The following is a 13,640-nucleotide window of genomic DNA, read 5'->3' on the forward strand; positions in this document are numbered from 1 at the left end:
ACATAGAAGAAGTTCTGCTGTCACAACTTCCTGAATAGTGTTTCCTCAGATATCATGACTAGCAGTTTACAACAGCATTTCTTGGAAATCTCATAAGTGTTATTCAGAATGTTAAAATAGGCATGTAACAACAGTGTAAATGATCAAGATATCAAGATGCTCAGAACTATTCCTTCATGTGCACTAGCAGTTGCATTTCCGAAAGTGCAATGCTTGAAACATTTAAATTTTTGATCATTTTGATGCCAGAGAAATGCGTTTAGAGATCCAGAACATAAAATGTAGTTTGCAAAGAGGAGAAATAAGAAAAAAAATCATTTTAGAAATTCACCTTAAATACGTACTATCCAAAATTTTTGCCCTAAATGTAAGCCCATTCAGAGCTACATGTATTGTAAATGCAAGTACATAACAGTCTCTTGTCTGTGCATACTGTGTATAATGTTGATAATTAGTCAAGGATTTCAATGGAAGCTTCATGAATTGATGCAAAAATTGAGGTGGAGTGTAAAATGATCCATTTTCTCTCACATTCATTTGCTTATCAGAATTCTTCGAAATGAATCATTTCCCTGCATAGACTTTGGGCTGTTTTTAAACAGATGGCCCAGTGGAAATTGTAAGAATATCAGGATTAGATAATGTGCATGAATTTATCATCGTGCTCTTTATTTGTTACTATATTTGCTCAGCTTTATACTGAGTGAGGCAAAAACCCACTTAAATCTGGTAAGTATTTCAAAAGTGATGGAAGTCTAGTTGCTCTGTCAAATAAAGGATCCATACAATATCAAGGGACACATGATTCTGCTTGCACTCTCTGCCATTTACAAACAGTAGCCCAAAGGAAGAGGTAACTAAAAGGGAAGGGAAAACCTGTTTATTTTTCCCTGAGGCCAGCAGGACTAGCGATTCTTCTTCCGGTTCCTTGATACCAGATCTATCTGCTCCCCAAGATCCACAAGCCCAACTACCACCACTGACCCACTGTCTCGACACTTCCTCCCACCCCATATCCTGCAAGGACTCCATCCCATATTCCCAATTCCTCTGCCTCTGTCGCACCTGCTCAGATGAGGAGACATTCCACTTCCAAGAATCCCAGATGTCCACCTATTTGAATAACCCCGTCCCCCACCGTCATCCAGACAGCCCTCCAGTGAACCTCCTGCATTCCCCGCTCCACCACTCTAAAACCACCCCTCTCCAAACACAATTAAGACAGAGTTCTCCATGCCTTCATCTACCACCCCACCAGTCTCTGCATCAAACGTATCATCCGTAAACACTTCCACCAACTCCAATTAGACCCCACCCCCAAGAACATCTTCCCCTCCCCAACCCTCTCTGCTTTCTGCAAGAACTGGTCCCTTCGCCAATCCTTGGTTCGCATCATGCTTCTCACCATTCCCACCCCCCCCCACCCCGAACCCTCCAACCCTGAACTCCCAGATACCTTCCATGCAACCAGAAAAGATGCAAAACCTGCTGGCATACCACCCCCTCACCTCCATCCAGGGCCCGAAACAGACATTCCAAGTGAGACAGAGGTTCACCTGCCTCTCCTCCAACCTAGTTTACTGTATCCAGTGCTCCTAATGTGGTCTTCTCTACATCAGGGAGACCAAACTCAGGGCAGGTTTCGTCGAGCATCTCAGCCAGACCTACAGGTGCTGACCTAACCTCCCTGTCACCGCCCATTTTACTTTCCTTTCGCACTCTCTTTCTGACATGACCATCGTCGACCTCCTCTATTGCCGCAGCAAATCAGTTCGCAAATTGGAGGAACAACACCTCATCTTCCGCCTGAGTAACCTACAGCCTGGAGGACTCAATATGGAGTTGTCCAATTTCAAAAGATCACCCTTCCCATTCCACGACTCTTTCCAGCCCCTCCTCTTCCCTTCCATTCCTCTGACCCACCCTACCTTCCAGCTACCAACCAATCCATTCCTCCCATTGAATAACCAGGCTGTACCCTCCACCAGTCTTCATCTATCCCTACCGCACCACTCTGCCAGTACATTTTGGAGAGGAGAAGGTTTCCAGGAGGTTTGATAGAAGCTTTAAAAATCATGTGGAATCTGGACAGAGTGGGTAGGGAGTTCCCACTGATAAAAGGATCAAGACATCAAAGGCACCATGGAATTCAGGAAAGAGAAAAGTGCAATCACTATGATGGTGTTATTTGCTAGGCTTCCCAATAGCCAATGGGTGACAAAGGAATAGATATGTAAGTCAATAACACAAGGATTTAAAAGCAACAGGGTTGTAATCATGGATGATTTTAACTTCCCAAGTATTACCTAGGCCTTTCTTCATGCCTGGGACTTACAGGGGACAGAATTTATTAGGTGCATCCTGGATGCTTTCTTGAAACAATTTGTAGATAGTCTAAGGAGAAACCATATTAGATTTTGCACTGGGGAATGAGTCTGGCCAGATGATTGAAGTTTCAGTGGGAGAGCAATTTAGGAACTGTAATCATGACTTTAGATTATTTAAGATAGTTATGGATAAGAATATGAGTGGACATTGGGTGAAAGTGCTAATTTGGGGGAAATCTAATTACAAGAATACAAGGTAGGAATTGAAGAAATTAGATTGGGGTGGCTGTTTAAGGGTAAATCCACATAGAACATGTAAGAGGTTTGCAGGTCAGTTGATCAGAATGCAGTATCAGCATGTTCTCAAGAGGATAAAAGATATGGATGACAAGATTTGGGATGCATGGATGACAAGGTATTGAAAATTTAGTCAAAAAGAAAAAGGAAGCACATGGATGGTTTTGGAAACTGAAAGCAGACAAAGCCTTTGAGGAATAGAAATGAAGCGGGAAAGAACGTAAACAAGGAATTAGGAGGGCAAAAACAATTATGCCTTTGGTAATAGGATTAGGAGAATCCCATGGCATTTTATAATATATTAGGAGCAAAACGGTAGCTAGGGAAATGGTAGGATCACTTAAATACAAAGAGGGGAGCTTACACGTGGAGCCATAAGATATGAGTGATGTCCTTAATGAGTACTTTCCATCAGTATTGAACAAGGAGAAGAACATGGAAGATGGTAAAGTTAGGGAGGGGTATCTTAATATTCTAGGACTTGTTGATACTGCTCTACATTCCATGTTCTTTTCAATTGTTTTACCAAAAACACAACTGCGAGGTTATAAAGAACTCTTTCAGATCATGAGTTAGTGAAAGAAATGCACTATCTAGAAATGTGGTGGAGGCAGGATCAATCAGGGCATTCATGAGCTTCCGGGCTCACTCCCCCGAATCACAGGCTGGGCCGAGGCTCCAGGTCCACAGATAGGCCCAGGCACCTGAAGGAGCAGGAGCTTCGGCAAAAAGAACGGATGGTAGATTGGTGGCAGCATCTGAAGGAATGTTGGATGAGGATCAGGAGGCATTAAAGCAATCATCCCCCAGTCCCATGACTCCAGCTTGGATACAGCAGTCATGGGAATGGTGGTAGCGGAGACTTATAACTGAGACCTCAGAGCTCATCACAGAGACCCAGCAGAGACTGGAGGAACAGCAGAGGAGGAACAAGAAAAATAGAGAAGGATGAGCTCTGCTGCAGTAAATCTTGCGTTATGGTCAGTGGTTCAAGATGGCTCCAGCTCATTGCGACAGTTTGTTAAGACATGTGAAAACTTTTCACCATATTCTTAAAGATGTGAGAATAAATCTAAAACAATGTGCAGGGTTATGGGGAAAAGGCTGGAGAGTGGCATAAAGTTAAAATGCTCAGAGAGTCATTGCAGACGCGATGGACTGACTGACTTCCTTCTGTACCTTAACAATTTGGTGATTCTCTGATACGGGTCACTGTTTCCTGGGCCCCACCTCTTCCACAAACACAACTCTTCCTACTGATGGATGGATGCACCATCATGCCTACCAGATCAACCCAATACATAGCAGGAAGTGAGCTGCAGTCTGGCACGCATTGGGGCAACCAGCTCTCCATAGGCATGGGAACGAACGGGGGCCTTCAAAAATGCTGGGGCCTCTGGATATCTGGATAAGAGAGCTGGTCCACATTTTCCATCAGCTGGTTGAGCAAGAGTAAAAAGCTGTATTGCCAAAGCAAAGACATATCTGATGCAAGAAGAGATCTCCAGCTCTGAAATTATTGATCAGCCCTCACATTTCTAAAGCAAAAATGTTTAAAAATAAAATAAAAATCTATAAAATGGCTCGAGTATCAGTTTTCAAATAGGCTTGAGAAATGCAGAATATTTGATATTGTAACAATTCTTCGGAAATATTTATTTTCTTCTCTATCTAATTGTGATGTTATGTTTTGTGCTTTATTTAGGTAGTCTTCTTCTTCAGCCATCCCAGGCCTTTAATGTTGATGTGTTGGATGCCAGAAGGTTGTCAGGCCCTTCAGATGTTCAGTTTGGCACCTCCATTCAACAGTACTCCAACTCTGATGGGCAATGGTAAAGTAAAATGTATTCTAGCATGTGTTTTGAGGACACTGTCTTTGGAAAATGATTCACCACCTCTACAATGTTCAATTTGGACACTGTTAACAAAGCAGAAGAATGGATGACTTCTTAAATGTATATCAACACATTTTATCATTCTAAAGAAACTCACTTGTTGATATGTAACAGAAATAGAAATCAGAAGTGATACTTTTCCATGATTTTAATTTCTCTGTTTTTTTTCTGGTCATGGCATTTAAACAGATCTTATCCGTTCTGGAGAGTTCAAGTTTACTTCATCAATTTGTGATTCCCGCCCTATAGGTTAAGGCTCTGCAAACAGCCATTAGAGACATTTGATGGAACCACTAAGCTCAAATGGACCTGTTGAATTGGGGTTTCCATCTTGCAGTGTCCATTTTCTCCCACCAGCAAAACGTGAATCTGTCAGGAATGTGGGCTAGTCTTCTGTTCCTGTACCACTCACTATTTTGAATGGTTCATAGGGCATTTCTGAATCAGCAAAAATTATGGTCCTCAGTAAAAACATAGGATAACCTGATAGCTGCACAAGAAAACATGCAGCAGAATCTCAATTGAATACATTCCGAGACAGGAGGGAGACCAGAGAAAATTGGGAATTCAGTTGTTGTTGCATCAAGCTTAGATTCTCAGGGGTTTTGAGAAGATTTGGAGTTCAGGTTGAGGTTCTGGATGTAGGTTTGCTCACTGAGCTGGAAGGTTCATTTTCAGGTGTTTCGTCACCATACTACTTCAGTGAGCTTCCGGCTTCATCTCGAAATGAAGACATTACCTAGTATTTTGATAAAGTATCTGAAAATGATATTTCTGCCCAGTGACCAAACCTTAGATTCTAAGGTTTCAGAAGCTACAGAAGTGGAAAGAAGACTTAGATGGTGCCCCACCCACCCTACTAGTCTATTGCTCTTTCCTATAGGCCTAGCTGTGGGACCTGAGAAATTAAAATCTGGATAAGTTGTTCAATGGATTAAGTACCTCAGGCCTCTAGTGAACATTACCTTGATAACCACTGACAAAGTGTGCTCACTTCGGTCAGAAGACTGCAGACGTTGGCTGTGTCCTACCATGAAAATTTACATCTCTTAGGGTATGGCTGCTCAGATGATCCAAGAGAGCAGATTTCTCTGCCTGCAGACTTGGCTTAAAAGTTTTATTTGCTTCCTGCTAAATCTCCATATCTCTCTTCATGTTCTTATGGAATGGTGTATGGATGAGGGATGACTGCTACTGCTGGTGTTGATGGGCTTAATCATAATGATGCTGGTGTTGATGGTTTTGATCTTAATGCTGCTGGTGTTATTGCTTCAGCTCCTCTTGTTCTTTACAAATGATTCAAGTTTAGAAATGCAGAGTCTGATCCCATGTGGTGGTGAAGGCTGACAATAATTTAAGACAGGGGACCTGAATTTCAAAAATTTGGCTAAGCAAGCTCTCAAATGAGGGTCTATCAAAACCAATTTCTCAGCACAGGATACTTCCAGCTCTTTGTTTTTATTGTTCAAGGTCTTCCCAACCAGTCATTTTCACAAATGAAGCAAACCTTGCGGTGTTCTTGCCTGGTTGGACTTGGCAACTCATAGAAAGCTGAGAAAACCTGTGAGCAGGCTATTAAATCCAGTAATCCTGAGATAACTTCATCTTTCCATATACAGATGAACCTCAATTATTTGGTATTCGATTATCTGAATATCGGATTATGTGGCATGATTGCAAGGTCCTGGTGCTCAGCTAAACTATGTTATAGCATTCAAGCATTTGGAATTCAATTAACCAAATGAAATACTGCCCATTCATCTCCTTTGGATAATCGATGTTCCTCTGTATTGATTATGGAGATTTCCAATTCAGCTTCAAAATTGTTCAAGTTAAACCTGAAGCTGGATGAGATCATGTCGAGTTCCTGACTTGAGGCCACTTTTCAGAGATTTAAACAATCTGTGCACCCCCCCTCCCCACCCCACCCCACCCCACCCCAAACCCACCCCTGCCTGAATCCCAACCAAATCCACCACTTCTTAGCAGTTAAGATTCTGCTCTCAGGTTGTCATCAGTTGTGTAACTTATATCTTTCTATCTATGTTTAAGAAGATTCTTTCCTGTATTTTCTCTCAAACATTAGGAGTTCAACAGCACTCATTCTATTTCAGTCTTGATCATGATAATGGTATGATACTGTGGCTTTATTTCACATTGGCATTGGTTGTATTCTCAATTAGCTAAGCCACAAGACTCAAAAGCAAGCCAAGTTGCTATTCAGATTAAATAATGAAATCATAATTCATTGTGAGCAGTGCAAAGCTCTGATCCTGGAGCTCTCCTTGCTTCAGTGGCTGATCCACAAATGTCTAATACAGTCTCAGGTAGACAGTAAACAAAAGAACTTAGATATTATCCAAGCTCTGTGCCATAATACTTTTATAATGATTGCCCAAATCTAAAAATCTTTGCATTACAATGCAACAAAACACCTCGGCACCGTGATTCCTATGACTCCGTGTTTTCCTGTGCAGAGACTTTCAACATTAAATAAATAGTCCCCTTTAAGAAAAGAAAATTGACTGAAAATTGGTTCAACTGAATCCAGTATTCTGTTCTAAAACTAGCCTAACTAACTCAACCCTAGCCAGACTGCACCTAAAACTCAGCTCAATGCTGAACCAAATTTTAAATCTAAACTGAAATAAGCCCAAACCTAACTCGGAAACTAAAAGCTGAAAAATGTGTTGCTGGAAAAGCGCAGCAGGTCAGGCAGCATCCAAAGAGCAGGAGGATCGACGTTTCGGGCATGAGCCCTTCTTCAGGGCTAAAAGTCGCAATCTAAACATTTTGTTGCACTCTTATTACCATAGAATCATTTGGCCCAGCAAGTCCACACCAACTTACCAAAGAGTAACACACTCAATCCATTCCCCTACATTTACCTCAGACTAATGCACCTCACCTACACATCACTGAACACTATGGGCAATTTAGCATGGCCAATTCACCTAACCTGCATATCTTTGGGAGGAAGCCAGACTACCCAGAGGAAACCCACATGACACATGGAGAATGTGCAAATGACACACAGACAGTCACCCAAGGTCGGAATTGAACTCAGATCCTTGGTGCTGTGAGGCAGCAGTGCTAACCATTGAATCACCATACCAAGGTTTCCAAGCAGTCTAAAGTATATGTTCTCAGGCGCGACTGAAGTTTATAATAGTCTCATAGTTTTGGACTTTTGACTTCAAAATTTGAGTTCAAAACAATTGCAAAGGTCCAGGAAAGGATAGGCAGATGAGGTTTCGCACACATGTAAAATTCTGAAGTGAAAATATTAAGTAGGCAAAATATTTCAGATGCTGGAAATCTGAAACAAACACAGAGGATGCTGAAAGAAACTCAGTTGGTTTGATAGTGTCAATGGAGAAGAATTATACCAGACTTAAAACGTTAAGTTTCTTTCTCCTCGAATGCTGAGTTTCTTCAGAATTCTCATTTAAATACATACAATTGGTGTAATCTGGTGACACTGATGAAGCTACTTTCTATTTTAGGAGTCAATTCCTTTAGTCAGTTATCTACTGACAAGATAGGGAAGAATTAACATTTTATAGCTATTTCCTGATTCAATGCTTTCACAAGCTTGAAAATTATTGATGTTTTTCTCTTAATTGTCCTAGCATAATCTATCTTTTTCCTCCTTTATGTCCTTTATTCTGAATAAATACATTCAATAGTTTCATTGTATGAGCTACTGGCAGCTTTCAACTTGCAATCAACAGAGCAAAACAGAAAAGCAACAACTTTTAAAATGAAGTCTCTATTTATCATATCAAGCGCAATATACACAAACATTGTACTAAAATTCAATTGTACCTATAGCTAACTGTAAAAACGTATGTTCTCATTTTCTGTAAAGTGCAGATATTTCATGTATATGCATTAATCTATATATTACAAATAAATATTGTACGGTTCTTCTTGGAACATCATGCACAATATTGTAAATAGAAATCAGCAGGAAGAACTGAATTCACCAGTCACTCAAATTCTCTTCTTTGTTCCTGATATTTGTCAGCTATATTAGAAACTAGAGATACCAATACAACAATCTGCAAATATGAAGTGACAGATCAGGGTATCACTGTTTTGCAGAATAATCATTCATCAGTGGTAAAACCAAGGAGCATTCATTGCAGTTCTAAAACAATACAACTGAGTTCTCTTGTTCATTGAATTCAAATCTTGATTCAAATACCTGTGGGGACATCTTAGATTAGATTACTTACAGTGTGGAAACAGGCCCTTCGGCCCAACAAGTCCACACCGACCCACCACCCACCCATACATTTACCCCTTACCTAACACTACGGGCAATTTAGCATGGCCAATTCCCTGACCCGCACATCTTTGGACTGTGGGAGGAAACCGGAGCACCGGGAGGAAACCCACACAGACACGAGGAGAATGTGCAAACGCCACACAATCAGTCGCCTGAGGCGGGAAATGAACCCGGGTCTCTGGCGCTGTGAGGCTGCAGTGCTAACCACTGTGCCACCATGCTGCCCATATGGCATCCCCAAATTCATTGATAAAGGCTCTAGCCCATATTAATTGTGATTTTTCACATCTGCAATATTTAAGGATTTTCAAGTATTCAATAATGCAGATTTTCTCCATTATCTTAACAACAATGTTCCATTGCCTATTACATGTTAATTCTATTGTTATGTTCACAGCTAATGGTAATACTGGACAATCCAGATTCCAAAGTGAATCTTAATTGCCATAAGTAATTCTTCTGCAATTTGTTTGTCTTGGTGGTCAGTCACCGAATATACTCATAACAGGCTGCAAGTGTATCTTTAACAAAAGAATATCAAAGCTTATTATGCACTAAAGGAAAGTAATCATGAAATATTGTACATGATATAATAAATACTTGAAACAATTATTTATTAATATCAGAAATAGAGATTCAATCCTTATATTCTCAACAACAACCTTACATAGACTCAACCCTCAGGGCATGGTCTCCCTGTTTTCACTTTAAGGTTTCTCATTCAGTTGGCATAAATGCACTTTGTTTCTTTTTGGCAAATGTCTACATTCACTCAATGTTATAATCTTTGGTTACTGTCTCTTCCTGAGACTCTTAAACATACTGCTAACACAACTTATCCTTAACATGTAGTTCTTAATTTCATGCTTTCAGTGTTCTAGGATGTCATCCTCTCTGAGATGTTAATGTCTTCTATTTCTCAAGCTTATCTCTTACAAAGTCTGACCTCAACGATGGTGAAACTATTAGGAGCCGTTCAGAGGAATAAAACAGCACGCAAGACTCTAGCTGTAGCCTAATGAAAGTTCTGTACAGCTCCAAAATGACCACCCTACTCTCTAATCTATGCTATGACTGGTAAAGTTAAGTGTCCCCAACACCTTATTAACTACCCTGTTAATCTGTCCTGCTGTTTTCAGGGATCTCTGGACAAGCACGCTAAGATCCCTCTGTTGCTTTGAGCTTCCTCGTGTCCTGTCATTCAGTGAGTACTCCCTTACTTTGTTAGCTCTTTCAAAATGCCTCACCTCACATTTGTCAGGATTAAATTTCATCTGCCTTTTAAGTGTCCATGTGAACAACCCATCTACATCTTTTTATAACCTATGGTGTTCCTCCTTTATGGCCAATCTTTGTGTCATCTGCAAACTTTCTTCTCACACCCCAGCACTCTCATTAGCATCATTTATATATTTATCACAAAAAATAAAGAACCCACACTGACTCACTGGACACCCACCTCAGGTCACACAAATCATCCTCTGTCTCTTACCATTAAGCCAACTTTGGACACATCTTGCCAAGTTACCCTGTATCCCATGTGCTTTTACCTTCTTCATCAGTCTCACACATTGAAACTTGTCAAAAGCCTTTCTGAAATCCATATAAATCATATCAACTGTACTACCTTCAATTATATAGCTGATCATGTCCTTGAAAAGTTTGATCAAATTTGTTAGGCATGAACTCCTCTGATAAAGCCAAATCTGGCCTCTCCAAATGGAAATTAATTCTCTCCTTCAGAATTTTCTCCAATAGTTTCCGTCACACTGATGTGAGACTTGCTGGTCTATAATTACCTTGCTTATCCCTATCTCCTTTGTGGAAAAGTTGAACCACATTAGCTGTCCTCCAGTGTTCTGGTAACTCCCCTGCAGCCAAAGATCATAGTATTTTTCTCCCTTGTCTCCCACAGTAGCCTGAATTCCAACTCATCCTCACCTGGAAATTTATCCATTTTAAGCCCGCCAAAACCTCCAATACCTCCTCACTGCCTATGTCCGTCTCTGCTTGAGATGCTCTGCACCTACATTCAGCTGCTGAGTGAAGACTGAAGGAAGGTATTCATTTAACACCCTATCAATATCCGCCGGCTCCAATACGGAATATTCCCTTTGTGCCTAATAGATCCTATTCTTTCCCTTGTTATCATCTCTCATTAGTATACTGATAGAATATGTTCGAAGTTTACCTGGCTTCTTTCATGCCCCCTCTTTTCTCTCCTAATGACTTTCTTCTGCTCCCCCTGCATTTTCTATCTGCCACCAGAGCGCCAATGTTTTTCATCCATGGAACTGTTCAAAGCCTCTCTTTTCCTATCTTGAATTACGAAGCCACTCAGCATTTGTTTCCTATTGTCTTGACTGTTTTGGAGACAGTTATATTGATTTAATAGTTACACCATTGATACTATGGGTCTTTTCTGCTGAGTGATTAGCTTAGGTGGCATGGTGGCTCAATGGTTACACTGCTGCCTCACAGCGCCAGCAACCTAGGTTTAATTCCTCCCTCATGCAACTGTCTGTGTGGAGTTTGAACAATCTCCCTGTGTCTGAGTGGGTTTTTTCCACATGCTTTGGCTTCTTCCCACAGTCCAAAGATGTTTAGGTTAGGTGGATTGGCAAACTAAGTTGCCCATAGTGTCAAGGGATGTGCAGACTAGATGGGTTGGCAATTGTAGTAAATGCAGAATGAAAGGGTAGGTTTCGTGGATCTGGGTGGGATATGTTTGGAAGGTCAGTATGGACTCGATGGGCCAAATGGCCTACTTTCACACTCTAAGGATTTTATGATTGTCTTCAAATTTCACCTACCCACTCACTGACTTTCTGGGATGATTCTGTCTTCTTAAAAGAAGCTCCTCCCATCTCGCTGTATGATGAGATCTTGATGCGAGGAAATAGCCTGTTCTTTTCTCTATTTTCCTAAAGTACTGTATTATTCACCTCAAGGGACTTCTAATACTTTATTTAAATACATGTGAATGCATTTACAGACAATTAGTGCCACTCACAGAACTCAAGTAAAATTAGGGATTAATCTTTTCATATTTTGGCAAGTGTCATTTTTATCAAATTTCATGGAAGGCCCATAAGGCCTACTGAGATGTCTTGTGTTATCATCCCAAACTCACCTCATTAATGATCTATCATGCATCAATGGCAATTCTTTCAATCAATGCAATCCTGATTCTATTACTTAGTGAGAGGTGGGTGTAGGAGCAGATGTAAAGTGAGTGTGAGGTGTCTTGCGTAAAGATGGTGGCACTTATTTTGTCAAGGTGAGAAGGTCATTGATAGCGAGTTTTGAGAAGATTTGTAGCTCAGGTTGAGGTTTTGGATGTAAGTTTGGTCACTGAGGTGGAGGTTCATTTCCAGATGTTTCATCACCCTACTAGATAACATCTTCAGTGGGCCTCAAGTGTAGCAGTGTTTATGATTCCTGCTTTCTATTTATATGTTTGGGTTGGTGATGTAATTTCCTGTGGTGATTTCATTTCTTGTGGGGATAGCATTTCCTGTTCTTTTTCTCAGGGGATAATATCACCATCCCAAAGAAAGCCAAACATATAAATAGAAAGCAGGAATCATGTACACTGCTTCACCTGAGTTCCACTGAAGATGTTACCTAGTAGGGTGATGAAACATCTGGAAATGAACCTCCCAGCTCAGCAAGTAAACCTACAACCACAAGGTCATTGATCTTCTTCCTGCACAGCTGGGCCTTCCTCCAGTCAGCTGAAATAGCACCAATCTAGGTGACAACCTTGGATCAGGCTGACATGGTCTAGTGTTGTGGCCTTCTCTGCTGGTCCTGGGGAAAGAGGACATCCTCCATTTGTACCACCTTGCCCAATGGGACCTCCAGGTCCCCATCACAAACCAGGATAGCAAATTTCTCTTGTCTGCCGTGTCTGGGGCAGACCTCAGAAACTATGTACAGCAGCTTCAGACTGTCAATGCTTGTACCAGTGCACAACAGCCTTGTAAAGATGGTGTGGGCAACAGGGATGTTATAAATTTGAGGATTTGATTTGGTCTTGGAATGTCACATGGTAAAACAGGGCTAAAATTGGATATAAGGTATGCCATAGGGACAGAATAATCATTTCTGAGGCCTGTTTGTAAGATAAGGCAAGAAATCTCATGAGACCTTGTAGGAAAACTGTTCCAAAAAACCTGATGCAAATCACACAGCTAAAGAAAGGTAAGATTCAGGCCAATGATTCCACGCCTTTGATTAAGGAGGCTCATCAGATCTGAAAGCTAGCTCATCAGATTTCCACTCTCTGCTGAATAAGTCTTCCAAATAGGAACAAAATATAAATCAGAGCTAACAAAATTGTAATTGCCTGAAAATATGTTCAGTGAAGGACTATGTGAATTTTTTAATGTCAGATTTTTCATGTCATTTTTTTGGTGGCATTTTTGTTGTGGGCAACTTCATCATCTAATGTTTTAAAAGGTCCAGACAAACATCAGATGTCTTGGCTGACCTTACCTTCATTGTTAACTCCACTTAATATATGTATCATTAAAGGAGCTGTTAGTGCATTGGTTGATTATGACATTTGAAGGCTTGTTTCCTGTTGCCATTCATTGAACAAAGCTGTGAGCAATTCATTGAGCAGCTGAAGATCCATGCTACTGCACTGAGAAAGCAGTCTGAACTGTTACTTTCATGTTAGAATTTATAATACTCTTTGATCACTTTCCTCTTATATACTTATAGTTCTGTACACTGTAGTTTGAGAAACAGATCTTTTAATTAATAGGACCTTCAAAATTACAGTGGTATTCTCATCCTCTTCTTGCCATTGATCCAGAG

The 13,640-nt window shown here is 40.7% G+C and overlaps 1 protein-coding gene across 1 annotated transcript in view; it reads left to right on the plus strand.

The window, feature by feature from the left end:
• itga2.2 (integrin, alpha 2 (CD49B, alpha 2 subunit of VLA-2 receptor), tandem duplicate 2) overlaps positions 1–13,640 on the plus strand; it is a 190,496-nt gene that overhangs the window by 36,649 nt on the left and 140,207 nt on the right. The window contains exon 2 of the mRNA XM_060822696.1: positions 4,330–4,456. Within this exon, the coding sequence (XP_060678679.1) occupies positions 4,330–4,456 (127 nt within the window). The remainder of the gene's footprint in view (positions 1–4,329; positions 4,457–13,640) is intronic.

Source organism: Hemiscyllium ocellatum, chromosome 1, assembly GCF_020745735.1.
Source record: "Hemiscyllium ocellatum isolate sHemOce1 chromosome 1, sHemOce1.pat.X.cur, whole genome shotgun sequence".
Lineage (NCBI taxonomy): Eukaryota > Metazoa > Chordata > Chondrichthyes > Orectolobiformes > Hemiscylliidae > Hemiscyllium > Hemiscyllium ocellatum.